General features: G+C 59.1%; 5 protein-coding genes across 5 annotated transcripts in view; 4 read left to right on the top strand and 1 right to left on the bottom strand.

Annotated features, from left to right (window-relative positions):
- The window catches only part of KMT2A (lysine methyltransferase 2A), a 46,764-nt gene extending 42,597 nt beyond the window's left edge, over positions 1-4,167 (top strand). Inside the window, exon 36 of the mRNA XM_054223325.1 lies at positions 332-4,167. Within this exon, the coding sequence (XP_054079300.1) occupies positions 332-607 (276 nt within the window). The 3' untranslated portion in view covers positions 608-4,167. The remainder of the gene's footprint in view (positions 1-331) is intronic.
- A 340-nt stretch (positions 4,168-4,507) lies between these two features.
- On the top strand, positions 4,508-5,471 carry TTC36 (tetratricopeptide repeat domain 36). The gene is made up of 3 exons (XM_054223329.1): positions 4,508-4,653; positions 4,734-4,922; positions 5,002-5,471. The coding sequence occupies exons 1-3, from the start codon at positions 4,536-4,538 to the stop codon at positions 5,268-5,270; spliced, it is 576 nt and encodes a 191-aa protein (XP_054079304.1). The 5' UTR covers positions 4,508-4,535; the 3' UTR covers positions 5,271-5,471.
- A 227-nt stretch (positions 5,472-5,698) lies between these two features.
- On the top strand, positions 5,699-7,941 carry TMEM25 (transmembrane protein 25). The gene is given in 8 exon segments (XM_054223269.1): positions 5,699-5,783; positions 6,040-6,199; positions 6,201-6,295; positions 6,492-6,782; positions 6,857-7,141; positions 7,243-7,350; positions 7,458-7,554; positions 7,827-7,941. Coding segments are annotated over 7 exon segments (1,098 nt in total). The 3' UTR covers positions 7,532-7,554; positions 7,827-7,941.
- Positions 7,942-8,035: 94 nt separating this feature from the next.
- IFT46 (intraflagellar transport 46) lies at positions 8,036-12,632 on the bottom strand. The gene is made up of 11 exons (XM_054223328.1): positions 12,524-12,632; positions 12,246-12,455; positions 12,029-12,168; positions 11,269-11,343; positions 11,065-11,158; positions 10,546-10,674; positions 9,992-10,113; positions 9,503-9,569; positions 9,168-9,228; positions 8,852-8,937; positions 8,036-8,519 (listed from the first exon to the last, which is right to left on the bottom strand). The coding sequence occupies exons 1-11, from the start codon at positions 12,575-12,577 to the stop codon at positions 8,424-8,426; spliced, it is 1,134 nt and encodes a 377-aa protein (XP_054079303.1). The 5' UTR covers positions 12,578-12,632; the 3' UTR covers positions 8,036-8,423.
- Positions 12,633-12,709: 77 nt separating this feature from the next.
- Positions 12,710-21,818, top strand: ARCN1 (archain 1). The gene is made up of 10 exons (XM_054222929.1): positions 12,710-12,827; positions 14,327-14,590; positions 15,140-15,319; positions 15,558-15,763; positions 16,328-16,489; positions 17,196-17,361; positions 18,672-18,819; positions 19,163-19,271; positions 19,434-19,638; positions 20,229-21,818. Exons 1-10 carry the CDS (start codon positions 12,825-12,827, stop codon positions 20,316-20,318), a joined length of 1,533 nt encoding a protein of 510 aa, XP_054078904.1. The 5' UTR covers positions 12,710-12,824; the 3' UTR covers positions 20,319-21,818.
- The last annotated feature ends 74 nt before the right edge of the window (positions 21,819-21,892 follow it).

The following is a 21,892-nucleotide window of genomic DNA, read 5'->3' as shown; positions in this document are numbered from 1 at the left end:
GGACAGGCTTAGGCCACGTGCAAACTGCGTTGGGAACATCACGAATAGGGATTACAGACCTCCCGGGGTATTTCCGTCCTTGCTGGAGCACTAGAGGTGCCGCTTCTTTTCTGAGGCAGCCCTTCCGAGGGCTGGGAAGGGTCTCGGCCCAGTCTTAGCGTGGCAGATCCAAAGGCACGGGATGAAAATGAGCTTCTGAAGGCGAGCGAAGGGCAGCTGCAGGTGCTCCGGAAGGCCTGGCCCCCGGTTGCTGCGATGAGCGAGGCTGTCTGCTAGGGTGGCTCTGCCTCCTCTGCTCTCAGCTAACCCTCTCCCTGTCCTCCGTGCGTAGGGGATCGGCTGCTACATGTTCCGCATTGACGACTCGGAAGTAGTGGATGCCACCATGCACGGGAACGCGGCCCGCTTCATCAATCACTCCTGCGAGCCCAACTGCTACTCCCGGGTCATCAACATTGATGGCCAGAAACACATCGTCATCTTCGCCATGCGCAAAATCTACCGGGGGGAAGAGCTCACCTACGACTACAAGTTCCCCATTGAAGACGCCAGCAACAAACTGCCCTGTAACTGCGGCGCCAAGAAATGCAGGAAGTTTTTAAACTAGAACTTACGTCAGCTGCAGGTGAGCCCTGAGGGGCCCGGGGCGAACCAAAGCTTGGAGCGAATCCCTCCCGGCCGCTCGGACGGGCCAGGGGGGCCGGAGGCAGGGATGGAGACGGGCTGGGCTCAGGGACCGGACTGGCGGCTGCGTTTCTCTGTCAGAGTCCACATCTTCATGTCTCGCATGCGCACACGCACCCTTGGGAGAGACACGGGCCACTGGAGAAGATCCTCGGCGTGATTATGTTTTTGCTGTTCTCATTTCCCCCCGTCCCGGTATTCGTTTCTTGTCGTGGGGCTGGCGAGCGGGAGAGGGGAGGGGAGGCCGGCCCAGGCCCCAGCCTGGGGGGCGGTGGCGCATCCTGTCCCTCCGTCCCTCTCTGTCCCTCGGCTCCGTGCTGAGTGGGGGGTCCTCTCCCTCCCGCTCGGCGGAGGGCTGTGTCGGGAGCCGGCAGCGCAGCGTGTGAGCGAGGGCCCCCCCGAGGGGAGGGACTGCAGCCCCGGGACCGTGCACCTCTGGTCCCTTGTGCTTTGCGTCCGCAGGACACTGTCTGTGAGCCGTCGGCGAGCGGCCGGCGCGGGCTGGGTGCGTTCCCTGGGTCAGGCTCAGCCGGTTTCACCTCGGAACGGGGCAGAGCGGGACAGAGCAGCCCGCAGCGGGGCTGGGAGGGTTTGGCCAGCGTTGTGCTCCCAAACCCTGCGCGGGGACGTTCCCGGCGTTCCGTGGCAGACAGGGCTTGTGCCAGCCGGCGGGGCGCTGTGATCGCTGGGAGCAGAGGCGGGAAGCAGCCCCTTCCCCGCTCCTGCCTCCGACGGCTTCCTCCTCTGCCCAGCGAGCTGAGGGCGCTGCCAGCGGGGAGCTGGTCGGAGGCACTCGGAGGGACGGAGGTCTGTGGGGAGCCCCGGGGCTGGCTGTGCGCCGCTGTAGAGCGGGAGCCGGGAGGGGACACGAGGGAGCCACGGGCGTGGGGTCTCTGCAGGGGCCAGGCCAGCAGCGAGCCAGCCCCGTGGCCGGCAGCGCGCAGGGCGTCCCTCGGCGCTGGGCACGGTGGCCGCTGCGGTAGCCGGGGGAGCCAGCCCCTTTGAGGCCACCCTAGAGGCGCCCGCGTCCCAGCTACGGCAGCGGCATCCCCCCGCGCCCCCAAACCACAGAGAAAGAAGTGAAGAGCCCCAAGCCTGAGGAATGACGACATTGGATTTTACTCTGTTCTGTTTACAGTTTAGTATTTAAGGTTTTATAAATGTAAATATATTTTGTATATTTTTCTATGAGAAGCACTTCATAGGGGAAAGCACTTATGACGAGGCTTTTTAAACAGTGGTATTATCCTAATTTAAGAGAATCTCTTTTTAATGATTTTTTTATTTTCATAGGACGGTTATAGGAAATACCTGGCTGGTCACAGTCTGATCCTTTCTCCAGAGAGGGGGGTACACTTTATTTTTATTTTTTAACTCTTGTTCTGCCTTTTTGACTTCAGTAACTGTTTCCCGGAGGTTTGGCTGGACCTTAGTCTTGATTTCCCCGTCAAGCTGGGGCGGGAGGGGGAATTGCCTGGCTCAGGAGGGGGGTGACTGTCTGACCAACCGTCCGTGTCCCCCCCGGCCGGAGGCGGGTTCTGCCTTGCCCCGCGCGGCACCTGCCGGTACCTAGAGAGGAAAAACGAGATAAAGCCTGAGAGAGCGGACTCTCGGGGCGCGTGCCTCGTCCCGAGGGCAAGTTTTCCATGGGGAAGGGAAGGCAGGAAGCACCCTCGCAATTCCGACTGTCCCTGCCGTGGGTCAGCGGGTCGGGGGGCTGCTCTGAGGCGGCATTGCGGGCGGCGGGGAAGGGAGGGGAGCGCCTGGCACTCGCGGCGGGGCGCCCCGAGGCCTCTCCCTCCGAGCCGAGGGTGAAACTCGGCGCACGGAGGGTCGGGAGCTGCCGGTTTCCTTTTGTTATTGCACTGTGCGGTGGTTCTTTGGCGATAACTGTTGGAAGAAGAGTCCAGTTGACGCTGCGTTTGTTACTGAGATGATTTGATGCACTGACAGTTGGGAACGCACATACCTTGGGAGGCCGAGGGGCCTGTGCCCGGGGGTCTCAGCCCCGCTCCCGGCACAGCCGCCCTGGCCCCTTCCCTGCCCCGTTCGTGACAGCAGCCCCGGGGAACAGCCCTCGCTCGGCCGAGCCCCGAATGCGCCCGAGTGGCTCCACGCCGCCGCGTGTCCCCTCGCTGGGAGGAGCGGGACAGAGGGTTGGGGGGACGGAGGGCTGCGGGAGCCCCCCGAGCGCCTGGCGCCGTGTCCCCTTGCTGCTATCGCCGTCGCGGCCGCCTCGGCGGGAGCCGCTGTGGCCAGTGGAACCGTCTGTACCCCCGGGACGCTGCGCTGCGCCCCGCGGCTGCCCGGGCCCGCGGGGACGGTGGTGGGGCAGGGACAAGCCGTGGTGGCGAGGGGTGGCCGACGTCCTCCTGCCCTGCGGCCCCGTCCCGCCTGGGCCGGCGGCGAGCGCAGTGCAGCGTCCCCCGTATGAATGTATATTTTATAAGGACTGACGCAGATCACGGCATCTGAAAATACTAAAAAAAAAAAAAAAATACGGAACTTTAGGGCGTTTATTTTTCTTTGTACAAACCGACGTGTTTTTTGTTTTAAAGGAAAAGCGGGTCATTGCAAAGGGCTGGGTATCTTTTCTTTCTGGTTTTCTTTCGTTTCGAAGCAATACCAGGTTCTTCAGCGAGACGGTCTTTGTGCAGAATCATGCCATTCGAACCCACACGACTGCTCCACTCTCCACACTCGCAAGGTTTTTTATAACTATAAATACGATATATATAGGAACTAATATAGTAATGCACCGTGTAATGAAGCCTAGTTCAGTATCGGTCCATGGCTTTTAATTCTCTTAACACTATAGATAAGGATTGTGTTGCAGTTGCTAACGAGGCCCGGAGAGCCCCGTCCCCACGGCGCGGCCCTTCCCGGCCCTTCTTGTTTCCAGTCAGTTCTTGTACAACCGGGTCCCTTCCCCCCCTCCCTCTCGTTTCGGTGATGAATGTCGGGTACCACCTGCATCTAGGGGAAAAACGTGCTCTGTGCTTTCCTGGTCTCTTTTTAACGAGGTACAGTAGCTTTGTCTATCAACCGAGATCTATTACTTGTGGTGTTTCTTTTATTGAGCTTAACGGTCTCTTTAGTAAATACAGGTAGGTGAATAATTGTTTCAAAAAAAAAAAAAAAAAGAAAAAAAAAAGCTCTGCAAAGGCAAGGTTATGTTCTAGAGATACATTTCTTGACAACTTATCATGTATAACAAATCTCTTCTTTTTTTTTCTTGTGTTCTTCCAAGCTTCTGGTTGTTTGTTTGGTTGTTTTTTTTTTTTTTTTTAAAAAGAAAAAAAAAGAGGAAACGTGTCTAAAGTACATCAGTGTTAACTCCCTGGCGCAGGGAAGAAGGAAATACTTTAATAGTTTAAAAAAATGCTGAAAGCTCTGCAAAAGACTGAATGTAAAAATAAAAAAGTGTACATAGTTGTAAAAAAAAAAAAAAAAAAAAAAAAAAAAACCACAAAAAAAAACAAAGGAGTTTTTAAACATGTTTATTTTCTATGCACTTTTTTTTATTTAAGTGATAGTTTAATTAATAAACATGTCAAGTTTATTGCTGCAGAGGGTTGCTCTGGATTTCTTCTTCAGGGCTGAGAAGCTGCTTTCCTGGCTCCCCACGTCTCCTCCCGGGGGGACGGGAGCCCCCAGCCAGCGCCGCGGTGGGCCTTTGGTGGGCTTTTGGTGGAGCGGGGCCGTGCTGGCGCCCAGGGGTCACCTTGGGAAGCCGCGGGCGGCGGGGCCGGGTGCGGGGCTGCGATAGGACGGGCCACGTGCGGCGGGGCCCGTGGTGTGAACATTAACCGGCCGCAGCCCGGCCGTGGGGGCTCGGCGCGCGGGGCACCATGGCCACGGCCAACGACAGGGCCGTCCTGCAGACCATCTTCAACCCCAGCACCCCCTTCGGGGATATCCCCGGCCTGGACGAGGAGGAGGAGGAGGAGGAGGATGCCCAGGAGGAAGGTGAGGCGATGCCAATGTCCCCGGGGTGTCCCGGTGCCGGTGGCTTCCCCGGCCAAGGTCCCCCTGTTGCACCGCCACAGGGGACGGCTTCGCGCCGGAGCTGCTGGAGCAGGTGCGGGACCTGGAGCTGCAGGGCGTCTCCGCTGCCGAGTCGGGGGATGTGAGCGCGGCGCTGGAGCGGTTCGGGGAGGCCATCCGCCTGCTGCCCGAGCGCGCCTCCGCCTACAACAACCGCGCCCAGGCCCTGCGCCTGCGGGGGGACGTGGCAGGTGAGCGGGGACATGCGGCCGGAGGCGGGAGACCCCCCGGGACCCCCCGCCCACCCCGACGCCTCTCTCCCCCGGCCAGGCGCCCTGCGGGACCTGGACACAGCCATTCGCCTGAGCCGGGGCTGCGGCCGCGCCGCCTGCCAGAGCTTCGTGCAGCGCGGGCTCATCCACCGGCTGCAGGCGCGGGACGAGGAGGCCCGGCGGGACTTCGAGCGAGCGGCGCGGCTGGGCAGCGGCTTCGCCCGGCGGCAGCTGGTGCTGCTCAACCCCTACTCGGCCCTCTGCAACCAGATGCTCTGTGAGATGCTGGGGCGGCTGCGCAACCCCGGCGGTGCCAGCGGCGAGTGAGAGGGGCAGGGGCTGGGCAGAGCCGAGCTGCCAGGCCCAGGCGGGCACATCCCGGCCACCGCAGCGGGGCCCCGTTCCTCCTCTTGGCTGACAGCCAGGGACGGGAAGTACCAAAGCGCTCTGGCTTTGGCTCCGCTCCACCCCCAATAAACCTCCCTGTGTCCCTGGCACTTGGGCTCGGCGTGCGGCATGGTGTGCGGCGTGGCGCGGCGTGGCGTGGCATGGTGGCTGGGCAGGGCTGAGCCCCCCGGGTGGAGAGGGGAGCGGGGGGGACACGGGGAGGCTCATCCCAGCTGCCGCTGGGTGGTCTCTGGCCGCTCTCCTCTCGCTTGTCGGGGCGGCGGGGCTGACCCCACTACGGCCACAGCGGCTGCGTGCAGCCGCGCCAGCCCCGCTCGGGAAGGCAGCTGCGGGGCCTGGCGGGAGGGATGGTGGCGGCTGTGCCGGGACCGCCCCTGCGCCGCATGCGGGGCCGCACTGCGGGCCGGGCTGGCGGCAGCGGCCATGCTCCAGGTAAGGCACAGCCTGGCCGCATCCTCCGGCCCCGCTGCGTGTGGGGGCCCAGCACGGGGATAGCCCCGCATCCCTGCTCCGGCCGCCTCTCTCCCAGTGCGGCCATGGGGCGTCTCGGGGGCCGGCCGGGGGCTGCCCTCACCCGGCTGCTGCTGTATCTCGGCCTCTCAGTGCTCTGCCCGTGAGGCGGTGGTGGGGTCTGGCTGCGGCAGCAGAACCCCCCTGCAGCTCTGATGCGCGGCGGGGTCTCCAGCAGGGCTGGGGGAGCCGGGCCCCACCGTCGATGGGCGGCTGCTGGCAGCGTGCGCGCTGCGGGAGGAGGAGAGCTGAGCCTTCACCTGCCAGGCCCCCCAGCCGGCCCCCAGCACCGCGCTGACGTGGTACCTCGACGGCCAGAAGCAGAGGGCGACCTGCCAGCACCCCCGCCCCCACCGACCACCAGCTCTGCTGCTCCCCGACTGACCCAGCCTCCGGGGCGACCTACGACGTCTCCATCACCCTCGACGCGCAGCGTAAGGTCTGTGGCGCCAGCCGGAGGTGTGGGGAGGGCGCGGGGGGCTGCTGCCCGTGGCCTGTGTCCACGTAGCGGGGCAGCATCTCACCAGTCCTGAGCGAACACGGCTCCTGGTCCCTGGGGAGGCAAATCCTGCTCCCGGTGGGGCTGCCCCCATCCCTCCTGCCCTCTCGCTGCCCGTGTTCGTTGCCCAGATAAGCCACAGATCCTGCGGGCAGATGCCCGCTACCAGCAGGTCAAGGGCGCTGGGCTCCTACCGCCGCTCTCTGTGCTGGTGCGAGGCAACCCGCCCGCCAGCATCTCCTGGCTGGCCCAGGACAGGCACATGATGGCCAACGCCTCCGAGATCCTCCTCCTGGCTGCCACGCGCCACCAGGGGCTGGCCAACCACTCGCTCCACATCCACCTTGGGAGGGCGGCCGGCAACTTCTCCATCAACGTTGCCAACAGCGTGGGCGTCACCACGGCCTCCCTCCTGCCCCCAGGTAGGTGCTGGGGTGGTGGGTGCGGAGCAGCGGCCCTGCGGAGGGGTGCTGAGGGGCCCGCGCTGCCCGTGCAGGTCTGCTGGACGCCCGCGTGGAGCTGCCCCTCCTCGGCGTCGCTGTCGGAGCCGCCCTGGCCCTGGTCACCCTGCTCGGCCTGGGCTCCTGCGTCGCCTGCCTGGCGTGCCGCCGCGCCAAGCCGGCGCTGGGCGAGGTGAGAGCGGGACCGAGCAGCCCACTCAGCCGGTGCTCACGTTGCAGCGGCTCCGAGCACCTGCAGCCCCAGGGTGCGCGTCTGCCCCGCCAGACCCGCTCCCTGCCCCCCGACCTGCGTCTCGACGACCTTGCGCAGGAGGCCGGAGGTAAGACCCCGAGGTGCCGGTGCAGAGGGACATGCGGGGCCACAGGTCCTGCCGGGGCAAGGGCCAGATGTCCCAGCTCACACCCGTTTCCTTCCCTACAGCTTCCACCAAGGATGTGGGAGCCAGTGGCAGGGGAGAGGAGAGCAGCCTGTCCGGGCTGGAGACCTCCCTGCCACGGCTGGAGAACTCCCTGGTCCTCAGCAAGCTGGGTGAGGGGGCGCAGGCGGGCGAGCAGCTCCAACAGCCTCGCTGCGGGGACGCCAGCCTCTGCGGCCACCCCGAAAGGCGATGGCAATGAGCTGCCCTTGTCCTACAGGTTTTGTCCAGCTCCCCACGTCCGGGCGCATCTACAAAGTGCCGAGCGTGAGCAGCGATGAGATCTGGCTGTGAGGCGGCGCGGTGCCCGGCACCAGGTATGTACCAGAAGCGCAGCCCAAGGTGCCGGGGGGGGCCGTGCCGGGTGGCGGGTGCCCAGCAGCCCCCGGCTGTACGCTAAGGTACACGCTGCAGGTCGCGGTAGCTGTGCTGTTGGCCAAGGCACGTGTTTATGTAGCCCATGCACTTTACAAACAGACTATTATATATTATAATCGGAACGCATTAAAGCTGTTTATAGCCAGGCTCTGCCAAGCTGTTAGTGCCACGATTCCTCCCAGGGTAAGGCCAAGCACCAGCCTTGTTTTAGCAGGTTCGTGGCCGGCGCCATCCTCGCCACCCCCGCCAGAGCCACGGCAGATGGGCGGGCAGCGTGGCAGGGGCTGGAGACTCGTCCCAACAGCAATAAACTAAAGTCAAGCGTCTGTGTGGTGCCGCGCTGGTTATTTCTCCTTGTCAGCAGCTAAGGGGCTCGAGAACAGAAAAAGGGGCTCGAGACTACAGGGCAGAGGGGTCTGGATATCCCCAGAGCAGACCTGGGAATGCACCGGGCACATCCACGTGTCGTGTCTGAGCGCAGAATTTATTCCCACTTGCTCCGGCACTTGTAGTGTGCGCTCGAGGAGCCTCTGCCCCGCAGCGCCTGCCGCACAGGGAGCCTGTCAGTGGGAAGAGCTGGTTTAATGGTGAACTGTTGGGGGACAGGTCAGAAAAGGAGCGATTAGGCAGCTTCGGCAATAAACGTGGTGGGTGAAGTCCTGCTCTATGAATGCAGAACAGCTCAGCGGCACCTATAAAACCAGAGAGGCTTCTGAAACGGTGGGCGTTGCTTCACAGTTCGCTTGGGTCAAATCTCGATGCCCAGCAGCAGACGTTGATCCAGGAGACGGGGGTTTAACGTGAAGCTTCAAGTAAAGCTTAACACTTCTGCGTCTGCCGCTTGCGAAGGAGGGTTGGACAGCGGGCTCCGGCCTTTCTTCCCGTCAGCCAGCGGCTTGAAATGCTGCAGGGGAAAGATGTAGGTGCAAAGATTTTACTCTCGTCAATTAGAGTACCCGTGTGCAACTGAAAATGCCAGCCGTTCTGCTCTGCACGAGCCGTGCGCTCAGCAGCCGCCCCGACTTCGGTGGGAAAAGAATTCTGGGCTTATGCTGGACTGTTAAAAGACGTGGCATCCCGGCCTTGTGGCACCTCGGAGGCTCCTTGTGTAACGCGGAGGTACTTTGTAAACGAGACGCTTAGGAAGCGCTCTTTGGCCCCCTTTCTCGTGGCCCACCCGCCCTTCCCAAACACCCACAGCAAAGCCAAATGTACGGAGAGCAGGGAGTCACGTACCTGTGAGTTCTTGAACTCTGAGTAGAGGGAGAAGAGGACGTGCAGGGGCTGGACCCGGCTCTTGTACACGGGGATGTCCAGAATGGCTACGAGCGAGAGCAGAAATGTGTGAGGGCCTCTGGGCAGCACCGCCCTGCACGGGGTGCTGGAGGGAAGGGCTGAGCGTCCCAGGGCCCACCGTTACTTGGGCCTTCGCTCAGCGGGACAAGAGTCCGCTTCCTACTGAAGGCAGCGGAGAAGGACGTGGACTACCCGGGGCTGAGCCTGTGCCTAGAGGTCTCTTGCTGGTGTCTCCGGCACAGCCTCCCCCGCTTACCGCAAATGATGTCGACGTATTCGGCCAGGTCGCAGCTCATCTCTGCAGTCGGGAGGCCCACCTGGAACAGAGGGGCCGTCAGCTCCCATGCAGCAGGAGCCCGAGCGCAGGCACTGAGCTCCGGCCGAGCCCAGAGGCCACCCGGGCAGCAGCCGGGATGCGGGCGTTAGGCTGCTTCCCCGCCAGCCAGCAAGGGAGAAACGGCACGTAGGGACACACCTGACCGGGCCGCGCTGCCGGCAAAGAGCTCACCGTGGAGCAGGAGCCCAGCTTCCACGGGAGATGGTTTGTAGCATCATGCACTGAGCTAACTACTTACTGCTCGGACAGCGTACCTTCCCCAAGAGCTCCTCAAACTCCGGTGACCATTCCTGCATCAGGGTCTCAATGTCAGGCATTGGCCTGCGAGGGGGAAGAAACCAACACAAACTTTAGGACCACGCACAACTGAAATGGCTTCCTACCGCCGGACCGCCGTAAAGGGGACGGCCTCTGTTCTAACCGGCTCAGAGAGCGCCGCACCTCTGCGGAGGGTCAACCCGGGCATTTTTATTCATCAAAACAAGCCTCAGCTCGCCAAGACGCAAGTTCTGCGCACGGTTAAACTGACTCAAGCTACACAGGGAAAGAGAAGGGCAGAGAGGGAAACCGAGCATCCTGCACACGCGCGTGGTGCGACTGCCCTGAAAATCAGCACGTCTTCTCCCTCTTGGAGGTGGTTTGATAGTTTCACTCAGCGCTTCTCGACTTTGCTGCCAGCCTCCCGCTGACCCGCGCTCAGGCTGGACGAGCGTGTGCGAAGCAGAACTGGCGTCACGGCTCACCTGGTGTAATGGACTGTGGCCGGAGGTTTGCAGCGGTGCAGTTCGCTGATACTTTCAATCCAGCTCTCGATGGCTTTGGGGTTCTTCTCCGCATTCTCCAAACTCTTCACTTTTATCTGCTGCTGTAAACAGAAATGTAAACCTGGAGGCACTTTGTGGTGTTTGGGGGCGTTTTGGCAAACCCCGTGTTTGCTCCTGATTAACCATGCCTTTTCTCTCTCCTAGTCGCACTGCACCAACTCATTTCTGCAGACAGAAGAGCAAACGGCAAACAAACGCCCAGGGAAACCAGGTACTGACAACCAAGAGGAAACAGAGCTTCACCTGAAGGAAACGGATCCAAAGTCTGTAGCAAGACTTGCCTGAAGCAAGGCTTAGATCCGTTGCAGTTTAAAGCTATAGGTTAAAGAAAAAGGTTAGTCTTTTCTGCTTTTAAAGCCAAGTTATCGGTTGTGCTGCCACACTGTAGTCCCATAGACAAAAGTAAGAGTCAGACGCCATGTTTTTGCTAGAGCCAGCACACAGCAAGTGCCTCCTCCCTCTCCGTGACTCACCGTGACGTTATGCTGCTTGGAGTTCTCCGTCAGCCAAAGGGAGAGCACGGTGGGATCTGACTGCTTGGTGGAGGGCTCGTCCAGGACCAGCAGGCCAAGGTTATCAGGCTTGCCATCGGGCCGGGGAACCTGCAGATAGACACAGACCCTCGTTCCTCCGGGAATCCAGCGTGGGGGCAGGTGGGGCTATTTTGTACAGAGCGTCACTGCGGTTTAAAAGTCAGACCCTAAGAGGCAGGGGCAGTTGTGCCTTCCGGAATATGAGTCGTTAGCGCAGCGCTGCCTGAGAAGCACAAGGTGTTGGACACGGGGAAAGGCAGCTCTTGCCCCGAATCACGTACGTGCTCTTTGAGAGGCGACCGAACCCGGGGTGCTTTCCCAGGTCTCTGGAACGTTCTCTCCGACAGCGCAGGGCGAGGGTGCGCGCCACCGCCGGGGACGGGCGGCCTCTGTGCCCCTCTTGCACCGATGCCGTGGCTCGTGCGACAGCAGGTACAGAGAAACCTGAAGCAACTGTACCTTTAGGAACGCATCAATGTCCCCAACAGCAGGAATAAAGTCTGGAATAAAAGGCTGCAGTTTGTGTTCAATCTCTATCGTTTTGGGAGTGTACCTGGAAAAAACCAACATCACAGCGTGGGTGATTATGACCCATCCTGCTAAACTTGCCACAATAGTTGGCACAAAGGAGAGCAAGAGAGGGCCAAAACCCCTTCAACTCACCTCTTGATGTATTCAAAGAGTTCTTTGATTTCAGAAGACACTGGCAGGTAGTCGTAATCTGCCAGATTGAAGTCACTAAAGAAAGAAAGAGAAATGCAGACAAAGATTAATGCGTGGTAGGTTCAAGCAGGAACTGGCACCCAACTGCGCAAGACGATCACGAAGGAAGCTGAGCCACCAGGTATTCAGTCCTCTCCTAAAAAGACTACTTGCACGTGAAAAACACTGTTGGGCCGTGTTTTGCCTTGGGCCTCCCAGCCAAAAAAAGCAGTTGAGTGCTGGACGGTTGCTCATGATTATAGAGACCCGTGTAGGGGACGTCAAAAGGTGGACAAGTGATCTGCACAAAGGCAGGTGTTAGGACCACAACTAGGGCATTAGTAATGGTTTGGGAGTTGAAAACAGTGGAAAAGGAGGAGGATTATCAGGAGACGAGTGATGTGTTCGAGAGATGTTCCTTCTTCTTGGGCACCGACTGACAGCCGAGACTGGGGGCTTGACAACACCTTCTCCTTGCTCCGCAGGGTCGCTCCCAGCTCTGCCTCTCCTCGGGACAGCAAAGGGGGACGGGGATTGTCCGAGGAGTGGGGTGGCGGCGGTTCCTCACACGGAGGGACCTTTCTCCCGGGCCAGCCGGCTACGATGTCGAGGGAGCTGCCTGTCCCGATGCCAACAGCGAGCACACCAGCGGAGCCGAACGGGCACGTACGGCACCCGCCCAGCACCGGACCCGGCTCCTCCGGCCGGTACTGCCGCTTACCCCTCCAGCGCAGCCCCGTGCTCCTCCGAGTCGTCCTCCGAGTCCGTTTCCGAGGAATCCTCCTCCTCCGAATCGTCGTCGTCATCGTCGTCCTCATCCTCGCTGAGGGCGGCGGGGGGGGCCGGGCGGGACGCCTCCTCCTAGGTGAGAGGGACCGGGCCTCACCGGGCCGCCTCACCGGGCCGGGCCTCCCGCCCGCCGCCGGCCCCGCGCCTACCTTGCCGCCGCCGCCCTCCTCGTCGCTGCTGCGATCGGCGGCGCCGCCGCCCGCCCCGGGCAGCCCCGGCCGCCGGGAGCCCCGGGGGCGGCCCGCGCCCCCCGCCCGCGGCGAACGGGCCCCGGCCGGCTTCCCCGCCGCGCCGCCCGCCTCCTCGGCCTCCGGCAGCTCCAGGCTCTCGTCGTAGGGCTGGTTCTCGACGAGGCGGGTCTAGGCAGAGGGGGGAAATGAGGCGGCGGCCCGGCCCGGCCCGGCCCGGCGCCCCGGGCCGCGCTCACCTCCAGCGCCCGCCGCTCCGCCATGCCGCCCCGCCGCGGCCCCGCCGTCGCCATGGCGACGCGCCCGCCTCGCTCGCCTGCCGCCGGCCAGAGCGGCCCGGCCCGCGCGGCGCCCCCTGGCGGCGGGGGGGTGTGGTGTGTGGCCGCCGCGCGGCGGGCCCGCCCCGTCCTGCGCGTGACGCCACTTCCGGATGGGGACGTGGCTCGGCGCCGCCATCTTGTGGGGCTGACCGAGGGGACGCGGAGCGGCTGGGGAGCCAGCGCCGAGCCCAGCGCCCAGCCCAGCGCCGCCGCCGCCGCCATGGTAAGGGCCCGCCCGCCGCCCGTCCGCCTGCTGCGGGGCACGGCGGGTCGCGGGGAAGCGCCGGGGGGGGAGCCCGGGCCCTTCCCGTTCCGGCTTGTGGGCCCGCCGCTGGGCCAGGCCCGGGCGCAGGCCGGTGCGGGAGCCCCGTGGCCTGTCGGGGCGGAGCGGGCGCTGGTGCGGGTTCTTCGGCCGCCCGGGGGGTCGGGGCGGGGGCCGTCAGCCGTCGGGGGGCGCGCCGTCCCGGCCCGCCTCCGGGGCCCGCAAGCGGTGGGGGGCGGCGGAGCAGCGCTCTCAGAGCTGCCGGGACCTTCCAGCAGCGGGGCTGGCGGCCGCGGCCGGGGGCGCACGGCGTCCCGCTGGTTTTAAAGGCCGTTCGGGCTGCCCCCTCGATGGGCGGCTGCCCCCGTGTCGGTGCAGGGGGTAACGTGTGAGCTGTTTCTCCCTCTGAGCTCGTCCTGCGCCTCGTTGCCCATCCGCAGCGTTGTTTGACGGCGGCCTCGGTCAGCAAAGACCGGCACACTGCTCCGTTAAAGGGTAGAGGTGGGTGCTCACCGTGCAGCAGGGCCCCTTGGTGCCTTCTGCTTCTCTTGCACCGTGGCCTGAGTACTTTTGGGGAGTGCTTACGGGGGAGGGGGGGTATTTCTGGCCTGTAAGTGCTTCAGGGTATGGTTGTCCCGAAGTTGTGAAGCTGCAGGGCCCCAGAAGGAGCCTGGCACCCTTACTGAGGTGCACACACAGAGCACTGTTGACCTGGGGCTTGAAATTGAGAGTTTCCAGACTGTCGGGCAAGTGGTAATAACAACGGTTAGGATTTTAAAAGATCTTAAGTGCAGAAACTGCCTCATCCTGACAAAGTTAATTAAGAAGCTGATCTGCGAGAGAGAAGAGGCAGGAGGAAGTCTCAGTAGTCTGAGAGAGTGAGAAAATGTAAGCTGGCGATTGCCTTACTGCCTTTTTATTGTTGGTGCGATAACATCTCTGAAGTGCCCAGGAGAGTCATCCATGTTTAATATAGCTGCCAATACTTTATTAACCTGGCTTTAGTGTAAATGTGGCGTTGGGAAGGAATGTCAAATTATATAACGTTTCTGTATTTAGTTGTAAGCTGGGGCCAGACTGACAGAAAACTCAATAATTTGGAGCCTCCCCTGAAGTATTTGGGGAGGGAATTGTTACACCTCTGTGTGTCTAGGAATGGGCTGATTTGCCGCGTCTGCTCACCTGGGGCCCTGAGAGCTCACTCAGGACAAGACAGGAACGGAAAGCGGGCTGGAGAGAAAAGCAGAGGTGAATCTGCTCTTAGAGGAGTTTGGTTCCCGGTGCTGGTCACAGAATAAGACTTAAAATCGAGTTTAAGGAAAGTCAGCTGATTGAGTGATAAACATGAAGGTGAAATACAGTCGGAAGCGATCCTTTCTTTGAGCTAGTTGTGCCGCGCCAGCCTGGCTGAGGCTGCGTGGTGTGGGAGGCCCGGCTGACAGCGCTCGCCTTCTCCGCAGGTGCTGTTGGCAGCAGCCGTCTGCACAAAGGCGGGGAAGGCCATCGTCTCCCGGCAGTTCGTGGAGATGACTCGGACCCGCATCGAGGGGCTGCTGGCGGCTTTCCCGAAGTTGATGAACACGGGGAAGCAGCACACTTTTGTGGAAACAGAGAGCGTGCGGTACGTCTATCAGCCCATGGAGAAGCTCTACATGGTGCTGATCACCACCAAGAACAGCAACATCCTGGAAGACCTAGAAACACTCCGACTCTTCTCTAGAGTGGTAAGGATCTGTCGCTTAATGCAGAGTTTGTGCACGTGTCGCCTGAAACGGTGCGGTTGTAGGGGAACCTGGTGGTGAAGTGCTCTGCCTCCACCTGGCAACTTGATTTTCCGGAGCCTCTTCCTGACCTGGAAGTAAGCCTTGAAGTTTCGGTGGTATTTTTGAAGCACACATAAAAAGATCCTCGGTTGCAATTCAGCTAGTGAGACCAAAGGGTTGGTGTTGTAAATTTAGCATTAAATATTCTCTGTATTCTTGAGATAACACCCATATTCCTTATAAAAATAACGTGATGTCACAGCTTGTGGTTGTTAGAGGTACAGCACTACTTTACACGCATTTCTAAGCAGCGAGTTTGTGCAGCTGTCTTGGTGCAAGGAAAGGATCTTCAGGAAATTCACTGCCCTCAGTGTGTGTTGAGGTTCCTCCGAGTTAGCATTACAACAGAGCTAAGAGGTTGTATGAGTATTGTAGTGTAGAAAAACGAATAATGGCAAAACTTCGTGTTATACAAATACTCCTTTAAAATGTTTTCCCCTCCCTAACTAGATCCCTGAATATTGTCGAGCGCTGGAGGAGAATGAGATCTCCGAACACTGCTTCGACCTGATTTTTGCCTTTGATGAAATTGTTGCCCTGGGCTACCGTGAGAACGTAAACCTGGCACAAATTCGGACCTTCACTGAGATGGACTCGCATGAAGAAAAGGTGTTCCGAGCTGTCCGAGAGGTGCGTGGGAATAACTTGTACGGCAGCGTGCCCTGTCGGGAAACGCTGCTTTTTTTTTATACAAAGGCGTTACTCCACTTTGACTGGGGTCATAAAATTATTTGGCTTTTCTGTAAACCAAACGCCCGTCTCTTGTTCCCTTTTTCTTCGCAAAGGGCTTGCGACCAAATGCACTTAGTTCCTGTGCAGAATAAGATCGAGATTACAAAGCTCTATCAGCCTCTTGTTTTTTCTTCAGACTCAGGAGCGTGAAGCAAAAGCCGAGATGCGCCGTAAAGCCAAGGAATTGCAGCAGGCCAGGAGGGACGCAGAGAGACAGGGCAAAAAGGCACCCGGTTTCGGTGGCTTTGGTAGCTCGGCCGTGTCTGGGGGCACAACGGCGGCAATGATCACGGAGACCATCATTGAAACGGAGAAGCCCAAAGTGGCACCAGCGCCTGCCAGGTAGGTGTATGGTAGGGAACCGGTGTTCCTTGGAGCCAGCCGTGCCTGAAACCATCTGCCCGAATAAAGGCTCTCTAACACGGGTTCTTTGTCTGTGTCGCCCTCCCGTTAGGTTACCGTACAGGCGGGGACTGTCGTGTCCTTGTAAAGCCTCCCCTCAGCTTTGCCGATTGGCGTGTGTTGACCTCCGAGCTTTTAACGTGGCTGCTTGTAGGGCTGTGTATGTTGCATACTCTTGAGACCCCCTCCCGCCCCTTTCATTGTTGACGAGCGTTTGTGCTGCGTACCACAGTAGCATCCCGTGGTCTCTTTGAAATTTTTGCTGGGCAACGGGCTTCTTGTTTAGTGTGAGAAAAAGAGGTCCTAGCTACTGGGAATACTGGGAACAGAAGCCAGATAGATCTGCATTATATCTTGGCACCCCACGCTTCATATGATCAGTTTTGTGCGTGTTCTCCCCCAGAGGCGAACGCTGTATTGTTGGGATAGTCGGGTTACAACGTTTGAAGATAACTGAGTCTGCTGCTGCGAGCTGACGTGGAGATTCTTATGTCTTTTGTTTAGGCCTTCGGGTCCCAGTAAAGCCTTGAAACTTGGCGCTAAGGGGAAGGAGGTGGACAACTTCGTGGACAAGCTGAAATCGGAAGGAGAAAATATCATGACTGCCGTAGGCAAGCGCTCTACGGAAGCAGCCAAAGTTCTTGCTCCTCCCGTTAACATGGAGAGGTAGGTATTGCCCTCACTTCGAAAGCGGTCTCCTTGAAGCTTTCTCTGCGGTGCACGTGTTGCTCCATGAGCCAGCTTCCTTTTTAGTGCTTTTTTCTGCCATTCGAGTCCCATGTGCTCCCTCGACCTGTTAATTTTAAAAGATGGTGGGCAAAATTTCAGAAAGCCTGGCAGCAAAAAATCAGATAGCTAGTTTGGGTAGGAATCGCCTTAGCGATTGCTACTCAAACCTCAGTGGATGTACATCCCATCTTGGCCGAGGTTGGGAATTTTCCTATGCCTTTTTCCCTGCCACTTCTCGTGTTCCCCAGACACACAGAGTTCCTGCCATATTGTGGTTTAGGGTGAAAGCGTTCATGATTCATTTTACATTTAGTGATTCAGAACCTTGTAGTGCTGTGAGCCACGCTGCTGTACGGCTGAGGCGTTTTGAGTGAACGGGGTGTGAGGATGCTGTATCGTTGCTGTTAATCCGGGCTTCCGTCTCGTATCCGTAGAGCCACGTGGCCCTGAGTTACCCTGTCGGAGCAGCACTAGCGCCCGTATCCACTGTGCCATTCGTGCTATTTTATGTGGGGCCGTCACACTCTTGGGAGCACCTGCTTGTTACACGTGACCTGTCCTTGCTGAGCACTCGTCTCTCGTCTTGCCGGTTAGATGCCAAGCGCAGGACTTGAGACACTTGCTTTTTTTTCTGTCTGTCTAGCGTGCACATGAAAATAGAGGAGAAAATTTCCTTGACTTGTGGCCGTGACGGAGGGTTGCAGAACATGGAGCTGCATGGCATGATCATGCTGCACATTTCCGATGAAAAGTTTGCACGGATTCGCCTGCATGTAGAAAACGAAGACAAGAGGGGAGTGCAGCTACAGGTAAAGCCTGTTTGGTGTCCCGCGGCGTTGAACGTTCTTCCAGTGCTCTCCAGGGCAAGCTATTGGAAACGTTTGAGCGTGTTACTGTCTGCTGTTCTTGTCCAAGCCTTCCCTGCCAATGCGTTGTAACTGGGAGTAGTCACCGCAGATGTCCCGCAGCATAAATGCATGCTCAAAAGATTGAAGTTCACTTGAGAAATCCTGTCTTGTGAAACTTATCTCCCTGCCCTCGGAGCCTTATCTGTGCCATAACGCACGTTGGTGCGCCATCTGACCTCACTTGGACTTTGCAGCAGCCTGGTGTGTTGCGCGGGGCTTGTTTGTATGGCGCTAGCTTTAGTTCTTGAGCGGGAGCGTTAGAATGAAGTTACTGTGCCAGCGAGGAATTGATTTATTATCTAGAAAACTGTTTCTTCTCGGGGTCGCTCGTGTCCTGTTACTGCTGCCTCCGCGACAGCTCCTGGAGCCGGAGCCCTTGTTTGCAGCCAGCAATAGCAGCTCAGAAGATGCTTAGAGATACGTCCTCCCGTTTCTCCCTCTAGTTGTGTGACCTTTCTGAGCCCTGGAGATGGTGCTGCTCCGATACGCTCTTCTGCTCCCTCTCCTCCTCCTCGCCAGGGGCTTTTCTACACCTCGCTGGCTGCAGGCCTGCTTGTGCAGGAGTAGGTTCCTTACCAGCACCTCTCATGAGCGAGTCCCTGACGAGGCTCCCACACGTGCCACTTCAGGTGGAAGACGAGATCAAACTCAGTGCTGACTCCTGGCTTCCTAGTGAGACTTGAACGTTAACTTGCGAAAATCCTCTGCTGCTAAAAAGCTGCTTACACTCGCTGTTGTGAAGAGAGAACGTTTAAATCGAGTTTGGCTGCTGGCACATATATGCGTTAGGGGTTCTGAGGGAAGTCGTATTTCTGTGGTTTTGGGGTGTTCTTCCCAGCAGCATTATGTTGTTTTTTCTTCAAGAGAAATGTCCATTGTGAGTCTTCGGGGTGGTCTTTGAGCTTTTAAGAGTTATTGAAGGTGGTCTCTGGGCTATCAGCCCAGCCTAGGGAGAGTCTCTGGTGCAGTGACAAGTAAAAATTGTTGTGGTGTGGATTTTTCTTGGTGGATTTGGCATTTTCTGGAAGGAACCCAGGGTTGATAAACGGATGTGCTATAGTCAGGCTTCTGAGCAAGGAGCAAATCCGATGTGTCTTTTGTCCAGGAAAATACTCCAGGGTGCGTAGGGCTGTCGTTATAACCCGTGTTACCTACGTACGGTTGTGTCCTTGGGCTTAGAGTTACAGCCTGGGCCCGTGTTCCCCTTTCAGACCCACCCGAACGTGGACAAGAAGCTCTTCACTGCAGAGTCGCAGATCGGTTTGAAGAACCCAGAGAAGTCATTCCCTATTAACAGCGACGTGGGCGTGCTGAAGTGGCGGTTGCAGACCACAGAAGAGTCCTTCATTCCATTGACAAGTGAGTGCCAGAGTGTGATGGGGGGCTGGGGCGGGAGAGGCTGGTGTTCAGCCACGGGCTGCCGGCTGGTAGCCCACCTCCCCGCAGCTGGGCTGGCTCCAAAGTGCAGCACCTTGTGAGGTGTTCGAGATACTGTGTGTCTTCCGTTGGAGAGTACCTGTTGTTCTCCGGGGTGTGTGTTTTCCGTAATGCTCCTGAAGAAAACAAAAAGCTTTTTTTGTTTTCTTAAAGTCAGAATTTCTTGGGGCTGACTTTGCTGCACTTTTCAAAGTGCATGACGTTTTGAGAGCCTGTTGCCCATAGAAAGCCCGCATCGCTCAGCTTGCTGTTTCTGTGCCCTCAGTTAACTGCTGGCCGTCAGAAAGCGGGAACAGTTGTGATGTTAACATTGAATACGAGTTGCAAGAGGAGAGCCTAGAGCTGAACGACGTGATCATCACCATCCCCTTGCCGTAAGTAACACTCCGCGTCTGGGCAGCACTAACGAGCGGCGTCCTGGATCCCCTGGGTTCCTTCCCGCTCTGGTTTGCAGTCTGGCTGCGCCGATGGGCCTGATAAGTGTTTTCTTAGCTCGATGCAGACAAGCTGTTACAGCTTTTCGTGTCCTGCTCCAGGTCTGGCGTCGGCGCCCCCGTGATTGGGGAGATCGATGGTGAGTATCGCCACGACAGCCGGAGAAATCTCCTGGAGTGGTGCCTGCCAGTGATAGATGCCAAAAACAAGAGCGGCAGTCTGGAGTTCAGCATAGCAGGGCAGCCCAACGACTTCTTCCCGGTGCAAGTCTCCTTCGTCTCCAAAAAGAACTATTGCAACATCCAGGTAGGGTGGCTGCTGGTGCTCGGCGGGCAGGACGTCGCTCTAGCCTCTTTCAAGCTGCCTCGGTGATCCGCTGCCTCAAAGGGCCGTGCTGCGGCGTGGGGGCCCTGCCCTCCCCCTCAGTGAAGCCTTCGGCCTCGGCTCTGTCCCCTCTGTGTTAGCTGCGTTCAGGAGTGCGGCAGCACCGGCAACTTGGGCTTCCCAGAGCTCCCCTGCAGCTTCGGTTGTGCCTTTGTACCTCTGAGTGGTCATTGGTTCCCCTCAGGCTCGTGTTAGAGAGTCCGTCGCTCTCCCGAGCCAAAATGCTTCTCGGCGCGTGTCTGTCCGTCCATCCGTCCGTCCCCACTGAGCTGGAGTGAGCAACTGCTGCTGAACTCGCAGGCTGCTTTGGGGGGAGAGGTGGTTACTGCAGAAAAGCTCTCCCCTCTTTTCAGGCTCCCTGGGAACAAAGACCTTTCTTTCAGGGCTGACTTGTGGCTCGGAAGTGGGGGGTTGATGCTGCCCCTGCGACCGCCCCGGTGTCGGAAAGCGCGGCGTGGCTGCGGTGGGAGCGGTGTTCGGTGCTGAGCTGACTCTGCCTCTTGTGCCCGCAGGTTACCAAAGTGACCCAGGTAGACGGGAACAGCCCTGTAAGGTTTTCTACTGAAACCACCTTCCTGGTGGACAAGTACGAAATCCTGTAACGCCAGCCGTGGGGAATCGCAAAGGAAGAAATTTTTAAATTAAAAAAAAAAAGAGGCCGAAGTTTATTCTGAATGTTGGGAACGCCGCAGCCCCCTCTCTGCTGAGACGCGTGGCTCTGTCTGCCATCTGCAGCGTTCCTGGGCCACAGACATTTTTGGCAGAGAAGTGACGTGCTCACGGGGGGAAAGGCTACAAATTTCTTTGGCAGATTTTTACCGGCCGGCAGAAAAGCAAGATCTCCGCAGAGAACCTGGCTTTGACACGTCCCCGTCTCCCCTGCAGACCACCGGAGCTCAGCCCCGGAGCCCACCAGACATCGTTCTCTTCCTTTCTCAAGCGTCACACGCTGTTCCGTTGTTGGTGCTGCCATTTTAATTTCTCCTCGGCCTTCAACTCTCGTTTCTGTCGGTGAAAGCATTACGATACCGTGCTGGGGGTCGCCTTGCTTCTCTGGACCCCTCCCTCTGGTGGAAGCGGAGCGAGATGGCCTCGGTTTCGAAGGTTGGGGGGTTGTGGCAGGGACGTGGGGTGGGGAAGGGGGACTCGGGGCTTCACTCCTGTCGCCCTGCACGGTTACTGCTCTCTCCGGCCCTGCTGCACGGGGCGGCCCGAGGCCTGGGGGGGCTCTGAGGTAGCACAGGCTGTGGCTCCGGATGCTCTTGCTCCTGCTGCAGGGGGGAGAGCGGCCGGAAGGGGCTTCCTTGCGCACGGGTGGGCTTTGGAGGCAGTTTAATGAGGTTAGAACCAGCTGTGTGTCCTTCCTAGGCCCTTTTGGGAGGTGGAGGGCTCTGCCTGCCCCAGCGCAAGCAGCCGCGGGCACGGGGTAACGGCCTGGGTGTCAGTACCTGTCCCAGACTGGTCTCGTCCCTGCGCTTGCGGATGGGGAGAATGAAACGCTGGTTTCTGGGAAGCGTTCAGGGCTAATCCCAGCACAGGCAGCACCCCGGTGTGGTGCGGGCTGTCCCAGAGCCGCTGCTCCTCCTGCTGCCCCCTCCGGCAGAGCTGTGCTCCCCCAGAGCTCCTCACCCGCGTCGCGGCCACCCCCGAGGGCTGCAGGGGACGCGCCTGATGCCGCCGAGGGTCCTGAGCGCCCAGGTGCAAATCAAACGCCCTCACACCGTACTGTGCTCCCGAGAGAGCCCTGCTGGGGGAGCGGGCTGTCTCTGTTCCCCGGGGTCCTCTGCCAAAGAAGTTGGTGGTCTCTCCTCCCCAGGGGGGCGGGGGGGCAAACCCTGGCCCTAGCGAAGTAGGTGACGAATCCCGTTAACTCGCTCGCGTTCGAGAGTTGCTTGTCTGTATGATTTTAAAATGGAGGCGAGGTTAGTTCAAGCATCCAAGGAGCTTTTGTTTCTTTATTGGATTTGTCGGAGGGTAATATTTAAACCGAGCCGAGATTCCCCCCCTTTTTGTAACCCTGTTCGATACTGGCCTAGGGCATAGAGCACATTCCAGTGTACACAGAATACGAGTCTTTAATCAAATAAAGTATTGTCAAAGGAGCCGGCTGTGGGTCTTGGGGTCCTTCAGGAGCCGGGGCGGCTCCGTCCCTCCGCCCCCGGGGCGGGACGGGGCC

Source organism: Rissa tridactyla, chromosome 17 (genome assembly GCF_028500815.1).
Source record: "Rissa tridactyla isolate bRisTri1 chromosome 17, bRisTri1.patW.cur.20221130, whole genome shotgun sequence".
Classification (NCBI taxonomy): domain Eukaryota; kingdom Metazoa; phylum Chordata; class Aves; order Charadriiformes; family Laridae; genus Rissa; species Rissa tridactyla.
Note: the sequence above shows the minus strand (reverse complement) of the source record. Positions and strands in the feature narration are given on the sequence as shown.

Coding starts and splice junctions, on each gene's coding strand:
- ARCN1 (XM_054222929.1), top strand. Junction 15,764..16,327: donor GTGGCACCAGCGCCTGCCAG/GTAGGTGTATGG, acceptor TCTTTTGTTTAG/GCCTTCGGGTCCCAGTAAAG. Junction 18,820..19,162: donor GTCCTTCATTCCATTGACAA/GTGAGTGCCAGA, acceptor CTGTGCCCTCAG/TTAACTGCTGGCCGTCAGAA.
- TTC36 (XM_054223329.1), top strand. CDS start 4,536: ATGGCCACGGCCAACGACAGGGCCGTCCTGCAGACCATCTTCAACCCC. Junction 4,654..4,733: donor GGAGGATGCCCAGGAGGAAG/GTGAGGCGATGC, acceptor GCACCGCCACAG/GGGACGGCTTCGCGCCGGAG. Junction 4,923..5,001: donor CCTGCGGGGGGACGTGGCAG/GTGAGCGGGGAC, acceptor TCCCCCGGCCAG/GCGCCCTGCGGGACCTGGAC.
- IFT46 (XM_054223328.1), bottom strand. CDS start 12,577: ATGGCGACGGCGGGGCCGCGGCGGGGCGGCATGGCGGAGCGGCGGGCG. Junction 10,675..11,064: donor ACATTGATGCGTTCCTAAAG/GTACAGTTGCTT, acceptor GTCTATCTGCAG/GTTCCCCGGCCCGATGGCAA. Junction 8,520..8,851: donor CAGAGTTCAAGAACTCACAG/GTACGTGACTCC, acceptor TTTCCCCTGCAG/CATTTCAAGCCGCTGGCTGA.